The 16,740-nt window shown below is 43.6% G+C and overlaps 1 protein-coding gene across 2 annotated transcripts; it reads left to right on the top strand.

Moving 5' to 3' along the window:
- Positions 1–1,551: 1,551 nt before the first annotated feature.
- Positions 1,552–14,083, top strand: SLC13A2 (solute carrier family 13 member 2). 2 transcript variants are annotated; one of them, XM_069033546.1, is made up of 12 exons: positions 1,552–1,713; positions 4,729–4,857; positions 5,201–5,337; positions 6,420–6,640; positions 7,526–7,703; positions 7,984–8,106; positions 9,055–9,276; positions 9,382–9,479; positions 10,008–10,135; positions 11,298–11,459; positions 12,339–12,476; positions 13,204–14,083. In XM_069033546.1, the coding sequence occupies exons 1-12, from the start codon at positions 1,612–1,614 to the stop codon at positions 13,333–13,335; spliced, it is 1,770 nt and encodes a 589-aa protein (XP_068889647.1). In that variant the 5' UTR covers positions 1,552–1,611; the 3' UTR covers positions 13,336–14,083. The 2 variants fall into 2 exon arrangements, with proteins under 2 accessions (XP_068889647.1, XP_068889648.1); XM_069033547.1 differs by having other exon boundaries at positions 10,014–10,135.
- The last annotated feature ends 2,657 nt before the right edge of the window (positions 14,084–16,740 follow it).

Here is a 16,740-nt window from a genome sequence, read left to right on the forward strand (position 1 = left end):
GCACCTTTCAAAGTGTTGTGACTCACATGACAGTGGAAACCATGTCTGTGGAGGTGCTACTTTTAAAGAACAGGCACAATTTTTCAGCTGAGACCCTTCCACATTGGTATTTACACTCCATAAACGAGGCTGCAGCTGGAGGCCAACCTTTGTGGCACAGAGATGCAAAAACGAGGTGTTCTTTTAAATTTTCATTGCAACCTTAAGGCCTAAGAGTAAAAAGCAGGAAAATGACCTTGCAGTTGGCTGCTTTTGTCACTGCACCTTGTCAGACAGTAATTAAACATTCAGTGGATGCAAGATGGGGGGGAATACAAATAACTTGAAAGCTCTTTCTCATTCTTTTTGTGCCAAGGGTGAGATGCTAAAGCTCAGGGTTGGCACCAAGCAACGTGATGCTCTTTGTTGGGAGCAATATGCCCAAGTCCAGTTGGCAAATCTGGCAGCTGATTTTCCATCATTAGCACATTCCTGAGACAAAACAAGCCCTAGCAGAAAAGGGAAGAGAGGCAGAAACAGCAGAAGCTTTTTGTGGAGCTGACATCAGATGACCTAATGGCTGTGCTTCCCTTTATCTCTGTCTTCTTGAGTAAGCTATAAACAGCACCAAGATGATTTATACCATTAAAATGGAAATGTTATCATCATTAGCTGTGGGGTGTGCTTGCATGATCTAACAAACAAAGCCTTCAATGTGGCATTAACAAGAAGTACCCTTTGGACTTCAAATGTTTAATAGTATTCCTGCAAATTTATAGAATCTAGTGATTCACAGCTTGTATTTTGGAAGTTTCCTCCAACTGGGACAAGAATCACCTGTAATTTCCCTGTAGCACCTTTTCTTCTTAATTTTTTTTCCGCCCAATACACCCTGCAAGTTCCCAAAGCTGTGCCTATAAACCTGCAAGATCAAAAATGTGGGGGAAAAAAAAAATAGCCTGAAGTCTGCAAAGTGATGTCCTGTAGCCAAGTCCTTCCCAATCCACTAAGACCCAAGGGAAGGACTGTCAGTCCCTTTCTGTGTGGGGACTTGACGTGGCACCTGGTGACAGCAGCTCTGCCCAGTGGCTTTTGCTACCCAAAGTGAATGTCTCAGTGAACACAATGATGTTTATGTAACATTTTGCATTGGTGTTTCTGAGCCCTGTATTTGAGCATTACAGATGTAGATGTTGTTTTCAGTGTTCCCCCACATTTTTCAAAAATTGAAATAATTTTCAACCTCTTTTGGAGGGAGCAGTTTCTCTTTTTTTTTTTAATAGGAGGAATAACGGTGTCTACTCAAAGAGGGCATTATTAGAGACCAAATCACTAACGTTCTTTTTTGAAAGTGTAGGTCATTTCAGGATGCTTTCAAAAACCTACTTGCCCCACAAGGAGTTAATTCTCTAATGGATTTATCACCTTTCTGAAAGATTCTCCTGAGAAAGTTCCTGCTCTGACACTCTTCTGCTGTCTCCTCCCTTCTCTTGTTCTCTTCCTTCTTTCTCCGATTACAGTTCCAAAAACAACACCCAGTCTCCTGAGGTCAATGGTTAATATTCCCTGGTGTTTATATAGGCTCCAAGCAGCAGATTCCAGGCTGTTCAGCACTGGGCTAGCTCCAGCACCATGGCTTTCTCCTGGCAGGCGGTCCTGGCCTGCAGGAAATACCTCATCATAATCTTGGTCCCCCTCGTGTTTCTCCCTCTGCCTCTGGTTCTGCCCACCAAGGTAAGAAATTTTAAAATTCAATTTAAAAGCCTCCACATCTCAGAGCTGCCCCTTTCAAGGGTGAAGAGATTCTTTCTCAGAGCACCGGCATCTACTGCTTGGAGATCTCTTGGCTTTTTTTCCTGAGCATATTGGGGCAATATAAAAGCAGTGGGGCATAGATGGATGAGCAGAAACATCTGTGATTGCATCTTCTAGAAGAACACTCAGTGACATCAGATTTTGTGACTCTTGCTTTTCATCTGGCTGATTTAGAAAAGGACTTTCTATGCTGAAGATTATAAGGCTCCATTTTAACCCCCCTTTTCATTTTCTAACAGTGTCCAGTCCACATCTTACTTTATTTTTTATCTTGTTGTCACTGCCGCTCAGAAGAGGCATTTTTAGGAAGACAAGACATTCTGATACATAGGGGAAAATAATATTTCAGTTTTGGTTTAGCATATTTCTGTAAGAATCTTCCCAAACTAGGATTTTTCAATTTAAAACACCCCTGGGGTGTTTTAAAGACCCCTGGCTTAGGGTTTCTTCAAGAAAAGTTGACTACAAGGAGCTGTAGGATCTGGGCAGGTACTTGTGGGACATTGATCATTTAAAGGGAGAGCTGTGAGCTGACAGACTACCAGTCTTCTGCTGCTTCTTCACCATTTCTTGCACTCCCAACCTCTTCATGCAGAAAGATCTGATCTCTGGTCTCTTATTACAGCCCCAGCACCATGAAATAGTCCCAAACTACCCCTCCTGTCCCTTCTCTTTGGACACCAACTCCTCTTTCCTCTGGTCTCTGCCTCCCAATCCCCACTGACTCCCAGTTTAAAGACTCCTTCTCCAAGCTTCATTCTCCACCTCCCTAACTCTTCCCTGCCTGTCCCAAAGCTCTGTCTTCCTCACAGGTCTGTTTCTGAGATACCAGAGTTTGGGTTGGGAGCACAAGTGGCATGGGCTGGAGCTGCGATGTGGCAGCTCAGGTGTGGCCTCTCATTCCCTCACTACGTAAATAAAACAGTTTAAATTATTACTTAAAAGCTCTCTAGGAAGGGGAAAAAAAAAAAAAGAAAATACCTTTTTTTGCTAGTTAACTTTCCATAGGTAAAGGAGTTACTGAAGTGAAAAGAGATCAGGATCAGGAAAGTTCTAAGGAGCCAGAGAGAGATTATTTATTTTTTTTGTCCTGAGGCCACAAGTTCAAGCTCATTTGCTGGAGGCATTGTTACATACAGTGAGTCCTTGGAGGTGCCTGTGCAATGATTTGGCAGTCTTGGTTCAGTTCCTCTTTGAAAATGACTCCCTCTGGTTTCTATGCAGTCGGCAACAAGACAAAAATTGAAAACGTCCTGGATTTTTCCCTTTGCGATTTAAGGGAACCTTTAAGAAGGTTTTTTGGTGGTTAAAACTATGCACTGTGCCACTGCTGAGCAGGAAAAGCTGGTGCCTCTGCACACAGTGGTGTGAGCCAGCAGCTACAGGGTGGAATTTCACATTTTTTCTGTTCTGTTGATCTATTAACCTGCCCTATAATGACATAGCACTGGACACTGAGCTATTGTAATTGAGAGCAAACAATGCTAAAAATCTTGCTTAAAGGCAGGCTAATGTCCTTACAGGATGGCTGACTTTGGGAAAAACCCTTTTCCAGCTTTTACTGAGAGCCTGTTCACAGCACGATGGAAGACACGGCACTGTGCCTAGGAGATACATCCCAAAGCTCTGCTAGGGTCTCTCAAAAGGACCCCATCTGTGTCTTTTAATAATAAAAATGGAGAAGAAGGATTGTCAAAATGGCGAATTGCTCTCAGTGATCAGTGGGATGAATAATTGAGGTTCTGAATGCTCTTGTTCAAAAATAAGGCTCAAAAAGGAATATTTTCCTGTCTTCTGGGATCTCTTTCAGATTTACTTCTTCAGCCTGTCTGCTTTGGTAATCCACACCAAGATTGCTGTCTTCTTCTTTCCTCCAGACTGCTCATCTCCCTGCTCATCCTTTCCTTCAGCAGCTCTTTAACCTCCACAGCATGTTCAGAATTCCCGAGCGTGTTCCAAAGCATCACAAATTCAATCCTGCCACCCATTGTCCCAGCTCCTTGGTTTAATCCTCTGTAATCCTCAATAAGCATCACTACAATTCCATTCATACTGTCCAGTGTATTTTAGTGGACATCCTTTATCCAAGGTTTTCTTCCTTTGGATTTGGTGTCTCCCATTATTGTGCGAGTTCCAAAATGAGCAAGACACCAAAACCTCCAATTTTACTTCTTCTTGCTGTCTTCCTCAGCCCAACCAACTGCCACTGTTGTGAGAAGTAATTTTGAATCTTTTCAGTGTACAGGGACTGACTTAAATATTTTTACACGAAATTTGGAGTGGTTGTCCAAAGCAGAACTGAATCAATGTTTTCTCAGAAAAAGAGTGACATGAAATAGGGGATCTCACTTTCCTCAAACAAACAAGACAAAGTCAGTGGAAGCTGAAATGATCTGTGACCAGTCTGCCAGCGAGCCTTTCAAAGTCTCAACTAAGTTAAAAATCCAGTGAAAAGTTATAAAAGTATTTACAGTATGAGGAGTTGAAATTAGCTGTGGTTCACCTGGGCCATGACCTGAAGCCCATGCGGAAACAGGTGGAGAAGCCCTGACTAGATCAGTAACTAATTGTACAACTCAAGGACATAAATACAGAATGTAACACCATCAGCACAATCGAGAAGCCTGTGCAGTGATTGCCAATCCCTTATCATGGAAAGTCCAAAGTCATCCATGTTTCTTTTCCTCAGGTACTATTTTTGCTCCCGCTGAATGTCTCATGCTCTCCTCAGAGTTCTGATGAGATTGCTGCACAGTTTGTCATTTGATTAGAATCTGCATAGGTCAGAGCCTAGATGGGAGAGAAGCACAGGAAATAACCTTTTCTCTAATCCCTTTATCAGGCAATGAATGTAATTATGAGGCCTTGGCTTCTGGAGAAGGCCCGGGTTCGATGTTCAGCATGTTCTGATTGCATGTCCCCTTCCCCTGGCAGGAGGCAGAATGTGGCTACGTGATCATAGTGATGGCACTTTTCTGGTGCACAGAAGCCCTGCCTTTGGCTGTCACAGCTCTCCTGCCCGTCCTGCTGTTCCCACTAATGAATATCATGGATTCAACAACAGTAAGAGATCTTGCTCCGTGTATTATTCCATCATCTTCTTTTATTCTGGGGTTATTCCCTAGATTTATATTATTGTCATCATCACCATCATTATATTTATATTATTGATAGTATTATTATTTCATTTTAACTTAATTTTTATTGTTGTAATTATTCTCTGTCTCCTCCATGGACTAGAACTTGCACGAGCCCAGAGTGAGCTCTGGGTGGAGCTGCTAATCTGAAATCCAAGCAAATTCAGATGCAACCCAGAGTTACTCCCTGCTCATGCCTTTGGAATAACCTCCCTCAGAAAATGCCCTCTCTCTTGTGACTATTCCCTCTCTCTTCTCCCACCTTGCAGGTCTGTCAGGAATACTTGAAGGACACCAATATGCTCTTTTTGGGGGGCCTGATGATGGCCATTGCCATCGAGAACTGGAACCTGCACAAGCGAGTGGCTCTGAGGGTCCTGCTCATCACTGGTGTCAGACCAGCCCTGTGAGTTACAGTGCTGGAAATGCTGTGGGATAAAGGATTTTATGGCTTTAGATCTCTGATGGGAATCTGCAAATCTTTCCCTACAAATGCTTTCCTATGGCCCAAGTGAGTTAATGCCTGAGCAAGCCTTGCAAATGGGGATCCTTTGAGGTGTTCCACACCTGGTGCGTCTTGTTTGTGGAATTCCAAAGGGCTTTAGGTGGGGAAATAGCAACAAGAGAGTCAATGATGGAAAGAGAAAGGTGCTGCCAGGCTGGGCCAGGAGCACAGCTTTGGACAATCAGGCAAGACCACAGCTGGAACACAGAAAACGTGGACATTCTGCCTGCTGCTGATTGCAAAGAGAAGAGAAAATATGGGTGTGCTTGCTTTGAAAACAACAAATGTTTCCCAGACTGGAACTTCAAGCTATGCACAGGCTGCATCAACCTGTTTAATCTGTCTCAGCTCATAAGAAGAGGGAATACCGAAGGAAATTACAAAGCAATAGAATAAAAATGCATACAAGATAAACCCTTTTCATCTGATACATAATCTACATCTCATCTAAAGAATAATTTTGAGACAAATAACAAAGTAATACCGAAACGAGGATTAGAATTTTAGATGAGTGGGAAGAGAATCTTAAATAATAGAGGTGGGATCAAACAGTAAGAGGAAAAAAAAGAAAGAGTTCATCTTCCTTATGGCTTAAACTGATTGCCATTTGGGATCAAATTCAGCTTGCAATTCCTCTTCAAAATGTATTATAATGCATTAATGTATTATTGAGAAATGTCTTCCTCAGAAGGATGTCAAATGAGCAGGATCTAACTGGAATAACTGCTTGCTCCAACCTACCAGCTTCCATTTTCCTAACAATAAGAATGCAAAAAAATTGGTTGAAGAAGAGAAATTAATGTTAAATCTTAACTTGGTGCCTCACCAAGCAGACCAGGGCGAGAGGAAGTGCTGGGTGGGGATTGCTGAGCATTTTCCAAACCCAGCATCTGTAGCTGACTCTTTGTAACAAAAATAAAGAGCATTGCAGGGCTGAGTCCTGATTTTCCTGAGTCCAGCTTTTCCAAACCTTCTCATTCCAGACTCCTGATGGGTTTCATGGTTGTGACAGCCTTCCTGTCCATGTGGATCAGCAACACGGCCACCACTGCCATGATGGTCCCCATAGCACAGGCAGTGATGGAGCAGCTGCACAAGTCAGAAATCGAGTCCAGCACCACTGTCCAAGTGTCTGAACACACCAACAAAGCCTTTGAGATGCAGGAAAAGTCACCTGACAGCTTCAAGGAACCAGAGGAAAAAGGTGAAAGGGTTGTGGGTGGTTTTCTCTTCAGGGTGGTGGAGGATGACCTGGTGCTTTCTTCTGCTCTAAGAGTTCCTAGTAAATTCTGGAAGGAGACTGCCCCTAAAGCCTCCTGACCACCACAAAGCTTTTCTGTGAACCAGACAAAACCACAATGAGCTACTGACTTGGTTGAAGCTAAATCAAAAATACAGAGAGGTTACAACTACTCAATAAACCAACCAAAAGTATAAATTCTCCGCTAGGGGAAGCCTTTACATCAGGCTTGCTATTTCCCTGCATATTTATGTTAGTTCAATTATTATCTACTGTGTAGATAGGGATAGGAATAATAGGGAATTCCCAAGGCAAAATTTCCGGCCTATTTCCAGCCAGAAAGTTAGGGATTAAAATGATCTTTCTAATCCAAAGGTACACAATCAAGGAACAATAGCTCTTTACCAGCTGTCTTGCCCTCTCCCCATCTTTGAGGTGATTCCAGGGTTTCTGGACATAAATCTCAGTGCCAGCAGACAGTTGCTGGTGCAGAACAAGTTCCCTTCAGCCCAGCTCCTCCAGCTCTGTTATAATTCCCTGAATTCTTGCCTCCCTCCCCTCCACATGCAGTTCAGACATCGCCCTGGCTCACCAGGAAGTGCCAGCAGTAGGTTCAAACTTGGTCACACATTTCAAATTCTCCTCTGAAAAACTGCTCTGTGTCAAGACAACCAGTGAAAATGGGCAGAAGGTCAAAGAATTAACAGTGCCAGCCTTAAAATGAGGAAGTTTGGTTCCTTCAGCTCTGAATCCATTGCATCCTAGCCTTGAAATAATTGAATTATGCAGGCCCAAGGCCTTTTCCTGTCCAATATAGCTCCTGCATCTCTTTTGTTCCTTGGGATCTAGGTAATTCTCATGTCCTGACAGTTGAGGAAGAGAGAAAGAGAAATGAAGAGCTTGAGAAGAAACACTTGAAACTCTCCAAGGGAATGTCTCTCTGTATTTGTTACTCATCCAGCATTGGAGGGATCGCCACTCTGACTGGGACAACACCAAATCTGGTGCTGCAGGGACAAATTAATGAGTAAGTCTGGCTGAAGGTGGGATCACACACCCACCAAACTGCATCACTCTGCTACAGCTGACTCCTAGGCAGCACAGAGAAGGAAAAAGTCAGTTTGATCCCTTTCCTGGGAAGGGAGCTTCTCTTCCTTGAGAAGGAAAAAGTCAGTTTGATCCCTTTCCTGGGAAGGGAGCTTCTCTTCCTTAATGGGCCCCACAGAACCTCCCCTTTTCCGACTCATTAATGAAGGACAGAAGAGAATGTGGAATTTTGGATGCTAACAGCCACCTGCATTTTCCAGCATCTTTCCTAGCAATGGTGGCATCATCAACTTTGCCTCCTGGTTCTCCTTCGCCTTCCCCACCATGGTGGTGCTGCTGATTCTGGCGTGGATTTGGCTGCAGATCCTGTACTTGGGCTTCAAGTGAGTATCCCTGAGCCCCTGCAATCCACCTGATGGGCTGGAATCAAGGACTCATTTAGCACAAGTGACCCTTTTACTGATGAGAAAAATCACACAGCAGGGGACAAATCCTCACACACAACAGAGACCAGAGCAGCACACTCTGTTCAAATTCTGCAAGTTTTTCTTCGAGGAATCTGATCAAATCCCAGCTCAATGTACTCTGTAGATGAGAATAGGAAGCTCTGAGTGTGTATGACCTGTTCTGCAGCATTGCTGTCGTGTCCTAAGAGATTGCTGTGCTCCAAATGAGGAAACTGATTTCTACAGAGAGCTGGTAAATGCCTTTGTGACCAGGGTTGCTTCAGACCTAGAGGATTAGTTCTGTGCTAGTTCTGGTGCAGATCACCCCACACAACCAGCCTGCATTGCCTGCCTGCTTAATACTCAGCCAATCATGTTTGTATTACCCCAGCTTCCCTTATTTTACATGGAGAGAGTGCTGTAACACCTGAAATGGTACTTTCATCTTCAAAATTCACCTTAAAATTCTCATTTTCTGTCGTTTTAAAAAGTTTGGCAACTCTTTACTTCCTAGTGATCAAGCAGCCTTGTCAATCCACTGTCCTGGTCTAGTGGAAGGTGTCCCTGCCCATGGCAGGAGTTGGAATGAGATGGAATTTAAGGTCTCTTCCAACACAAGCCATTCTGTGATTCTGTAATTTTTTCCCTCATGTGCACAGATAACTCACTTCTTTATGTTTAACTCAGGAGCTTTTAGGGCCAGGAAGCTTTTTTTGTCAACACATGCAGTTAGTACTCGCCGTGGTTGCTGATTATAAGATATTTAATTTCAATATTCATATATAAATGCATATAAAGACATTATGATTGAGTATAAAATTTGGATTCTTAACTCTGAGGATACCTGGCAAAATTCCCTGATATTTCTCATCCATTTTCTTCCAGTTTTAAGAAGAATTTTGGTTGTGGTGCCAGTCCTGCCGCCAAGGCTAAGGAGAAACAGGCCTATGAAATCATTAAGGAAGAGAGCAAAAAACTGGGCAAAATGAAATTTGCAGAAATACAAGTTTTGATCCTCTTCGTTCTCCTGGTGGTGCTGTGGTTTACAAGAGAGCCTGGGTTCTTCCCAGGCTGGGCAACAGTTCTCTTCAACAAAGATGATACAAGGTAGTGCCACTCCTCCTCCTCCTCACTTGGAATAAAAATGAAATAAGGCTGGATTTTATCCAGCTGAAAACACGGCTGACTAAACATCTGGCTGGTCTCTTGCAGCTATGTCACTGATGCTACAGTTGCCCTCTTCATTTCACTTTTGCTCTTCATCCTCCCTTCTGACTTTTCCAACCAGGGCAGAGAGGAAGAGCAAACAGGTGAGTTACTGGAGCACCAAAGATCGACTGTCAGTATAGGTATGCAGGAAATTTTACGTTTTGGGTTTACAAAGGAAATTTCAAATATTAAATAACAATTCAAACTGCTCTTCCAGCTGTGTGATTCAGGTTAGGCAAGGCACATAGCCCATAAAATTCTCTGTTTCTCATAATTTCACTAAGTAGGAAGCACTTATCCCAAGAGTGTTCCCACCCCTGTTATACACACGTGTAAAGCATTCCGAGGCTGGAATCTTCAGGATGGAATACATGACTCAACAGAAACACACAGAGTTGTTGCCACACACCTTTAACTCACCCTTCCCTGCCTCCTCCTGTGCTTCTTGGAGCAGCTACAGATCATTCATTAGAGCTTTTGCAAGTCAAGTTTTAAACCCTTTGTTGATGGTTCTCCCAGCATTTGCTTCGGGAGGCAATTCCCGAGCGTGCTGGCAGAAGGGATTCCTGATGCTCAGACTTAACTCCCCTCCCACCAAGGAGTTCTCCCTTCACAAAATCTCTTTTGAGTTCCAGGGGGCAGGGCAAAGTTCCGGGCACCTCTACCCCTCCTGGACTGGAAACTCGTTCAGGAGAAGATGCCATGGAACATCGTGTTCCTGCTGGGAGGTGGCTTTGCCTTGGCCAAAGGCAGTGAGGTAACATTCCTCGGCTCACCTGGGATTCGTGTTTTCCTGCGTGGTTTCTTTTCCGTCTCGCTCTTGGTGCTGTCCCAGGACACCAGAGGGCACACTGGGAGCATCAAATGCTGCTTTCCCCAGCTCCTGGTGGTGGGACCATCCTTGAAGTCCTGGGATCAGTTCCCGGTGCAATGGGAAGGCACCGCCACTCAGGGCAGCGCAATTAATTGTGTTTCTGGAAAAGGGGCTGATTAAGAAACTGCCCCGACACGTTGAAGGTTCTTTTAAATAAAATGTAATTGATGTGGCCAGCATGAGGAGATAATGTACCCAGGAGGGGTCTCCAAAGTATTTCAAAGCAAGGATTTACGGAAATAGGATTTAATTTAAACGATTAGAAGAGAAATGTAGAGCTTGCTAGAGAAACTTCAGGAGCAGGTAAAAAACATCTGCAGGAATCTGCCAGGAGCCCAGTGCTACACGTTATCTTTCAGTAATGATTTAAGTGATGGAACAGACAATCCATTTATTAAATCTATAGACAATAAAGAAATTCTAAAAGGCTTCAAGTGCCTGGAAATACTAGTTTAGAATTCAAAGATCAAAATTAAAATGTAAAAGTACATGTTTGGAAAAGGAAATATTTAAGAAATCACTTTAATTTATTCTAGAAGAAATCATCAAATGCATAAAAGCTGCTGCAGAAAGCCCAGAATGACAGGGAGGATGCTGCTGCTTCCCAGTGACAAGGATGAAGGATGTGAAAAGCTTCAGACAGTTATCAAGATCCCAGACAATGTGATGAAATGACATTAAATCACTAGAGCATCTGATAAGATACATATAAAAATATTTTAGAAAATTAATTCAAGTATCTTTGCTTACATTATTAAAAAAAAGCACCTCAAATACTGATCATGTACAAGTAATGATCTGAACAGAGAAATAATTATTTGCTGTTAATAACGCACTATAAATGCAGTATCTCCTCCTTTCCAGTTCCTTGGAAGGGAAATAATGCTTATTTTTATTTAACCTACTGAACAATCCTGCCTGTGAGCACTGGCTCTTCTTTTCTGCAGACAGCAGTTTGCAGGAGCACGGCTCTGAGAAGGGAGGGCTGGGACAGTGGTGTGGCTCTCTCCTCTCCAACCTGGCATCCCTCTTTGCTCTGTTGCAGGAATCTGGTCTGTCTGAGTGGCTGGGCACCAAACTGACCCCTCTGCAGGCCATCCCTCACCCAGCCATTGCCTTCCTGCTGTGTCTCCTCATTGCCACCTTCACCGAGTGCACCAGCAACGTGGCCACCACCACCCTCTTCCTCCCCATTCTCGCTTCAATGGTGAGTCCCAGCATTCCAAAATGCTCTTATAAGGACAGTTTTCAGCTCCTCAGTTGTCAAACCTGGCTGACAAAGCCAAGCACTGGTTCCTGTGTCCCATCAGGGGTACAAGACTTAAAACAAAAATATAGGTATGTGTGTGCATATACAAACACACACCGTGCCTAGTTCAACCTTTCTGAAATTGCTGGTGAAAAGCAAAGGGATTAAATTCATTGGCATATTAGACTTGGCCTTCTGGCCTAAACATGAAGTCACTGCCAGCTGTACTTGTTTTTTTCCAATTTGTTCTGCATGGAGACAGCACCAGCAGCAGCGTTTGCTTCCCTGCAACATTCCATGCCTGTATTTCACCCCCACCCCTGGCCTTCCAGAAGTCTCTGAAGGTGATAGCGTGACCTAATTCACACTTCTGCATTTCCACAGGAGATTCCTGTTGCTGGAGGAGACAGGGTTCTGCCAACTGAAAAGCTGGTTCCAGATAGAAACTGGAATGAGCTCCTCCAAAATCTTTTTGCATAAGCTGCAGACCCCAGCCAACCCCTAAACCAAAGCTCTCACCTTCAGAGCTTCACCTGCCTCCCCTGATAATTTAGTTTTGTTCTTAAGCAATATGAATTCAGGGTTTAGAGTTAAATATAAGCATTATTTATCCATTTATACAGGAGCAACACCAAGCCCTGACCACAAAATCAATTCTTGCATTTGCTGCATAAGGATGCTGGAAGTGTCTGAAGCAGCACCAAAATATGAGTGGCTGCAGAGTCTGGGGAAGGACGAGGCTTCTGACATGGACAAATAGAATCAGTTCTTTGCCAAAAGGTTTCTGTGCATTTTTGGGTATCAAAATCACCATCTCTGCTCTCTTTTCGTGCACAGGCTGAAGCAATTTGCCTCAATCCTCTCTATGTCATGCTGCCCTGCACACTCTCTGCATCACTGGCATTCATGCTCCCCGTGGCAACTCCTCCCAATGCCATTGTCTTCTCCTATGGACAGCTCAGGGTTATTGATATGGTGAGAAAAAAAAAAACAACACTTTCTTTCCAGAATTTTCACCCCTAGGTTTGATCTTTCCTTTTTCTAAAGCTGGCTCTTCTTGTGGGAGCGTTAGAAAAGTCAGTGTGCCCGGCTTTTGTCAAATGGAAAGAAGACATGTGCAGTAATAAAGGGTCACACTGTCTCTGGTACACTCTGAGAATCTTATGAAGCTGCTAATGAGCTTTTAAAGAACAGCCAGGACCTCTTGAAGATTTTATAAGAACAGCTGTCAGTGTCTAAACTGCTTGAAAAGCCCAAATATAGAGCACGAGGGTGTCAAAGAGCCCTGTCACCTGGGCAGCTCTTCTGCAGGGACAGGGAACAGCCTGGCACAGCTCACTGGGTGCCCTGATGCCTCAGGAAATCACTAAAGAAACAAGGACAGCAGTGCCATGTCTCTTGATAACTTTTGTAACTTAAAATTGATCCAAGAAGAAACCCAAAGTAACATTAGAGAGAAATACCAGGTCAGAAGAGAAGTGGATTGAAAGGATTTCAGGATTTCTAGTTTTAAGAGTTTTATCCAATGGAAACCTTTCCCTTTATACAAATTATATTTGTGAAGAAAACCAACTTAAATCAAATTTGGTGGAGTTGTGAAAAAAGGCCAAAGAGAAAATCAAACCATACAAACAACCCTAACCAGCAAGGAAGGCAAAAAGTGCTCAGGAGTGCTAACAACGCTTCTCTTTTATAATTCTAGGCCAAAGCTGGGTTTGTGCTCAACATTCTGGGAGTTCTGACGATAACTCTTGCCATCAACACCTGGGCTTCATCCTTGTTCCAACTGCAAACATTCCCATCGTGGGCAAACAAGACGGGGACCTGCCTGTAACGTGGGGAGGAGACAGAACCCAGACTGTTCCTGTCAGAGCTGCAAGGAGAGCAGGGCTGTCACCCACAGAGGCAGGGGTTAAGAGAAAAGCCTGGAAAAGGACAAGCAAAATCATCCCATTGATGACAGCAATAAAATTGCCCAGGTGCTGTTCAGGCAGCACTTTTGTCACCCCACCAGGAGGACGAGGTGACTTTTGGCTCTCCAGCCCTCCCACCTTTAGATTTTCTGCTTCTTCAGGGGTGTTTTCCCCCAGTGCTTTTCCAGTGAGTCTGAAATGTGCAGCGAGAAAAGAAGAGAGGTGTGTGACTACACAAAAGGAAGGAGAGAGACTCTGAGTTGCTGATTTCACACACAGATCTGTGCTGTCACCACTCTCCACCCGTGTACGTGTATAAGTTCGAGGTGTACATGATTGTTATATACTCTGTGGGCACTGACAGTGAGGTGTGTGTTGGGTGATTACAGAAAAATCACTGTCAGCCCATCCTGTTTTGAAATGTATTTATTTGCAGTTCCCCTTCTGAGGAATGTAGAAGATTCTTTTTCTCCCAGAATGTCTGCCCCGTTGTTATTTATGTCAGATTACAGCCTGCAAGGTCATAATAAGACTTTTCCTTGAGAAGGAGAGAATTTCTGTGTCCTAAAATATATATATATGATTGAATCAAAGATTTTTTTTTTGTAATGTACCCCTGTGTCCTGGAGGTTTTTTTTTATTATAGATCACTGCTTCTGTTTTCCTTGTATCAACTGCTTGTCCATGAGCTCACATATAATATCTTGAAATAAGCAGAGAAATCAGCATAGTTGATTTTCTCTTATCTTTAAAGTAGTAATTATGTTGTTATTATTGTTGAGTCCAATTTTCTTGGCATGTCCAACCCAAGATTTCCCCTTTAGAAAGCCTGTTATGTAATCCTGTTACATATCTAATCCCTATTCTGCTGCAGCTGACTTCCAGGAGCAGATAAATTCCTGATGACCAAACTGACAAAGGATTATCCAAAGCCACTTTTCCAAACCAATCCCTCAGTGCCATAAATGAGGTTGGGTTCAGACAGAGCAGTTACTCACTGGGTGCCCCTGGAGTTTGCTCTGAAACCTTTGTTCTGTTGTTACCTGCCTTAACTTTGCACAAAGTGCAGTTCTGGAATCCCACTCTGGTGGGATCTCCATACTGGTTCCATGAGGGTGAAAATGAGGGAATTTCACTCTGAAATAGTATGTTCTCTTCAAAATCTTTCTCCTTTCTCTGCCCTAATTATTAGGAGACAAGGACAGCGTGCAGTGCAATTTTGACTCATAAATGTCAGAATTCACTGACTTGCAGCAGTTTCTTTCCAGTTCCAAATATCCAGACAGTTCTAGTGTCTGCTACTCATTGATTCCTCGGCACCGACAGTTCCACTGGCTGTGGAAATCACTGTCTTGGAAAGAACAGCCTGGTATTAACCCTCCAGTGGCTTTGACAGAGTTTTAATTTGATGTGAGATAGAGATCCAGCAGAATATCCACAGCTCCAGAAGGAAAGGCATTTATTCTCTGTTGCTAATGAGCTCCTGGGTAACTGATTTCCATCACATAATGACTTGCTCAGGCCACTGCTAAACCACTCTCCTTTCCCTTTGCGTTCACCTCTCTCAAATAACACCCAAATCTCTCTAAGTATTTTCATTACCCTGCTCACCCTGTGTCTGAGGACCTAAAAATGACAAACTGGAGCAGATGATTTGCTGTGAGCCTCTCCCTCCTCCCTCCCTTTGTCTCCAGCATCAGGGCAGTGTGCTCTGCTTTTGTTTGCTTTTTGTTTTCTTTGAAATACTCGCACAGACTTTACATGTCCTTCTAAATTACTGCTTAGCTAAGCAGGAAAGGTGGAATTCTTATAACATTTCCCGTCGGCCTCTCCTTCCAGCCCTTTTAAAACTGTGTTATGGTTCTTTGAAGTCTTTTCTATTAGTCTACATTATTCAGAGGCTGTGGTGTGCCTAAAGTACCTGCAGGAGCACAGGTGCAATCTTTATGCCAATCTCAAGAAGAAAGGAGGGAGACATCAAGTAGCACAGAGTGTCATGGGGCCAATGCATTAATGCTGGGTGTTCCGTGTTCATTAACGTGGGTGAGTACACAGAGATTTACCAGGGAATATCTGCAGTGCAAGTTACTCAGAGGGTTTAAAAATGCCCAAATTCCATTAAAAAATAGGGGTGAAAAGCTGTAGGAAAAGAAGAGAAGAGAGAAGAGAGAAAAGAGAGAAGAGAGAGGAGAGAGAGGAGAGAGGAGAGAGGAGAGAGGAGAGAGAAGAGAGAAGAGAGAAGAGAGAAGAGAGAAGAGAAGAGAAGAGAAGAGAAGAGAAGAGAAGAGAAGAGAAGAGAAGAGAAGAGAAGAGAAGAGAAGAGAAGAGAAGAGAACACCAGCAAACGCCAGGACACAAAGAGAACTGAGAATTCCATTACCAGTTTCCACCTTGCAGTGATGATGGTGGCACTGGGCAGTTTATTGCCTTGGGTGTGTCAGAGCTCAGGACCAGTCAAGGTACAGCTAAATATAGAGTGCTTGTGCAAAGACCAGTAACACTATTAAAAATTTTCATAATTTTCTAAGCAAAGCAGGTAGAAAGTGTTTCTAAGCCCCATTATTACCCGGATCACCTTTGAAGGGTGGTTCCCCATTATGTTTCCAGATATTGCCCTCAAGGAGTGGCTCTATTTCCCATTGTGTGATCAAATTTCACAATCTGCTGCGAAACTGCCAGCTCAGCACCTGCTGTGCTTAGCTGTGATTCCCAATGCAGCTCCTTGTCTCGGAGCTGACACTGAGGCTGCTTTCCATAAGCGATCAATTCGGTAATGAGGAGGGGGCTTCTGCCTTTTTGCCTGCCTTGGCCTAAAAAGCACTCAGCAAAACCACAAAATACAGGTTTCCCACAGTGTGTGCCAGTGAGTAAGTGGGTGACTCGGAGTCACCTCCTCCATTCTCCCTGCAGTTATGGAGCTGTCCTGCCTTGCCTTGCCCAGGCACACGAGCACACACACACAGCTTCTGCAGGCACCCACATGTACTGCCAAGGTAAAAAGGAGGCCTTACCCTGCTAAACACACACATTTCTGTGACCACACTGTAAAAGCTGATGATTTCTGGGCAGGCTCCTGAAAATGGCTTACATTTAGGAAAGGCACCTCGCCATAAACACCTCGGCAGCAATTTGTAAAGTGGCATGGGAGTGATGCAAGGGTCACTGAAATCATAAACAGACGTAACAGGACACATGGCAATTTGAAAGCTAAACCAGGATGAAGCCAGCACATCTTTCTAATCCTCAAATTGGTTTGGAGAAACCAAAAATTTGCTCCCAGTCACTTAAGAGGTATTAAAATGAACCTTCTTGTACAGCACTGACAT

Source organism: Aphelocoma coerulescens, chromosome 19, assembly GCF_041296385.1.
Source record: "Aphelocoma coerulescens isolate FSJ_1873_10779 chromosome 19, UR_Acoe_1.0, whole genome shotgun sequence".
Lineage (NCBI taxonomy): Eukaryota > Metazoa > Chordata > Aves > Passeriformes > Corvidae > Aphelocoma > Aphelocoma coerulescens.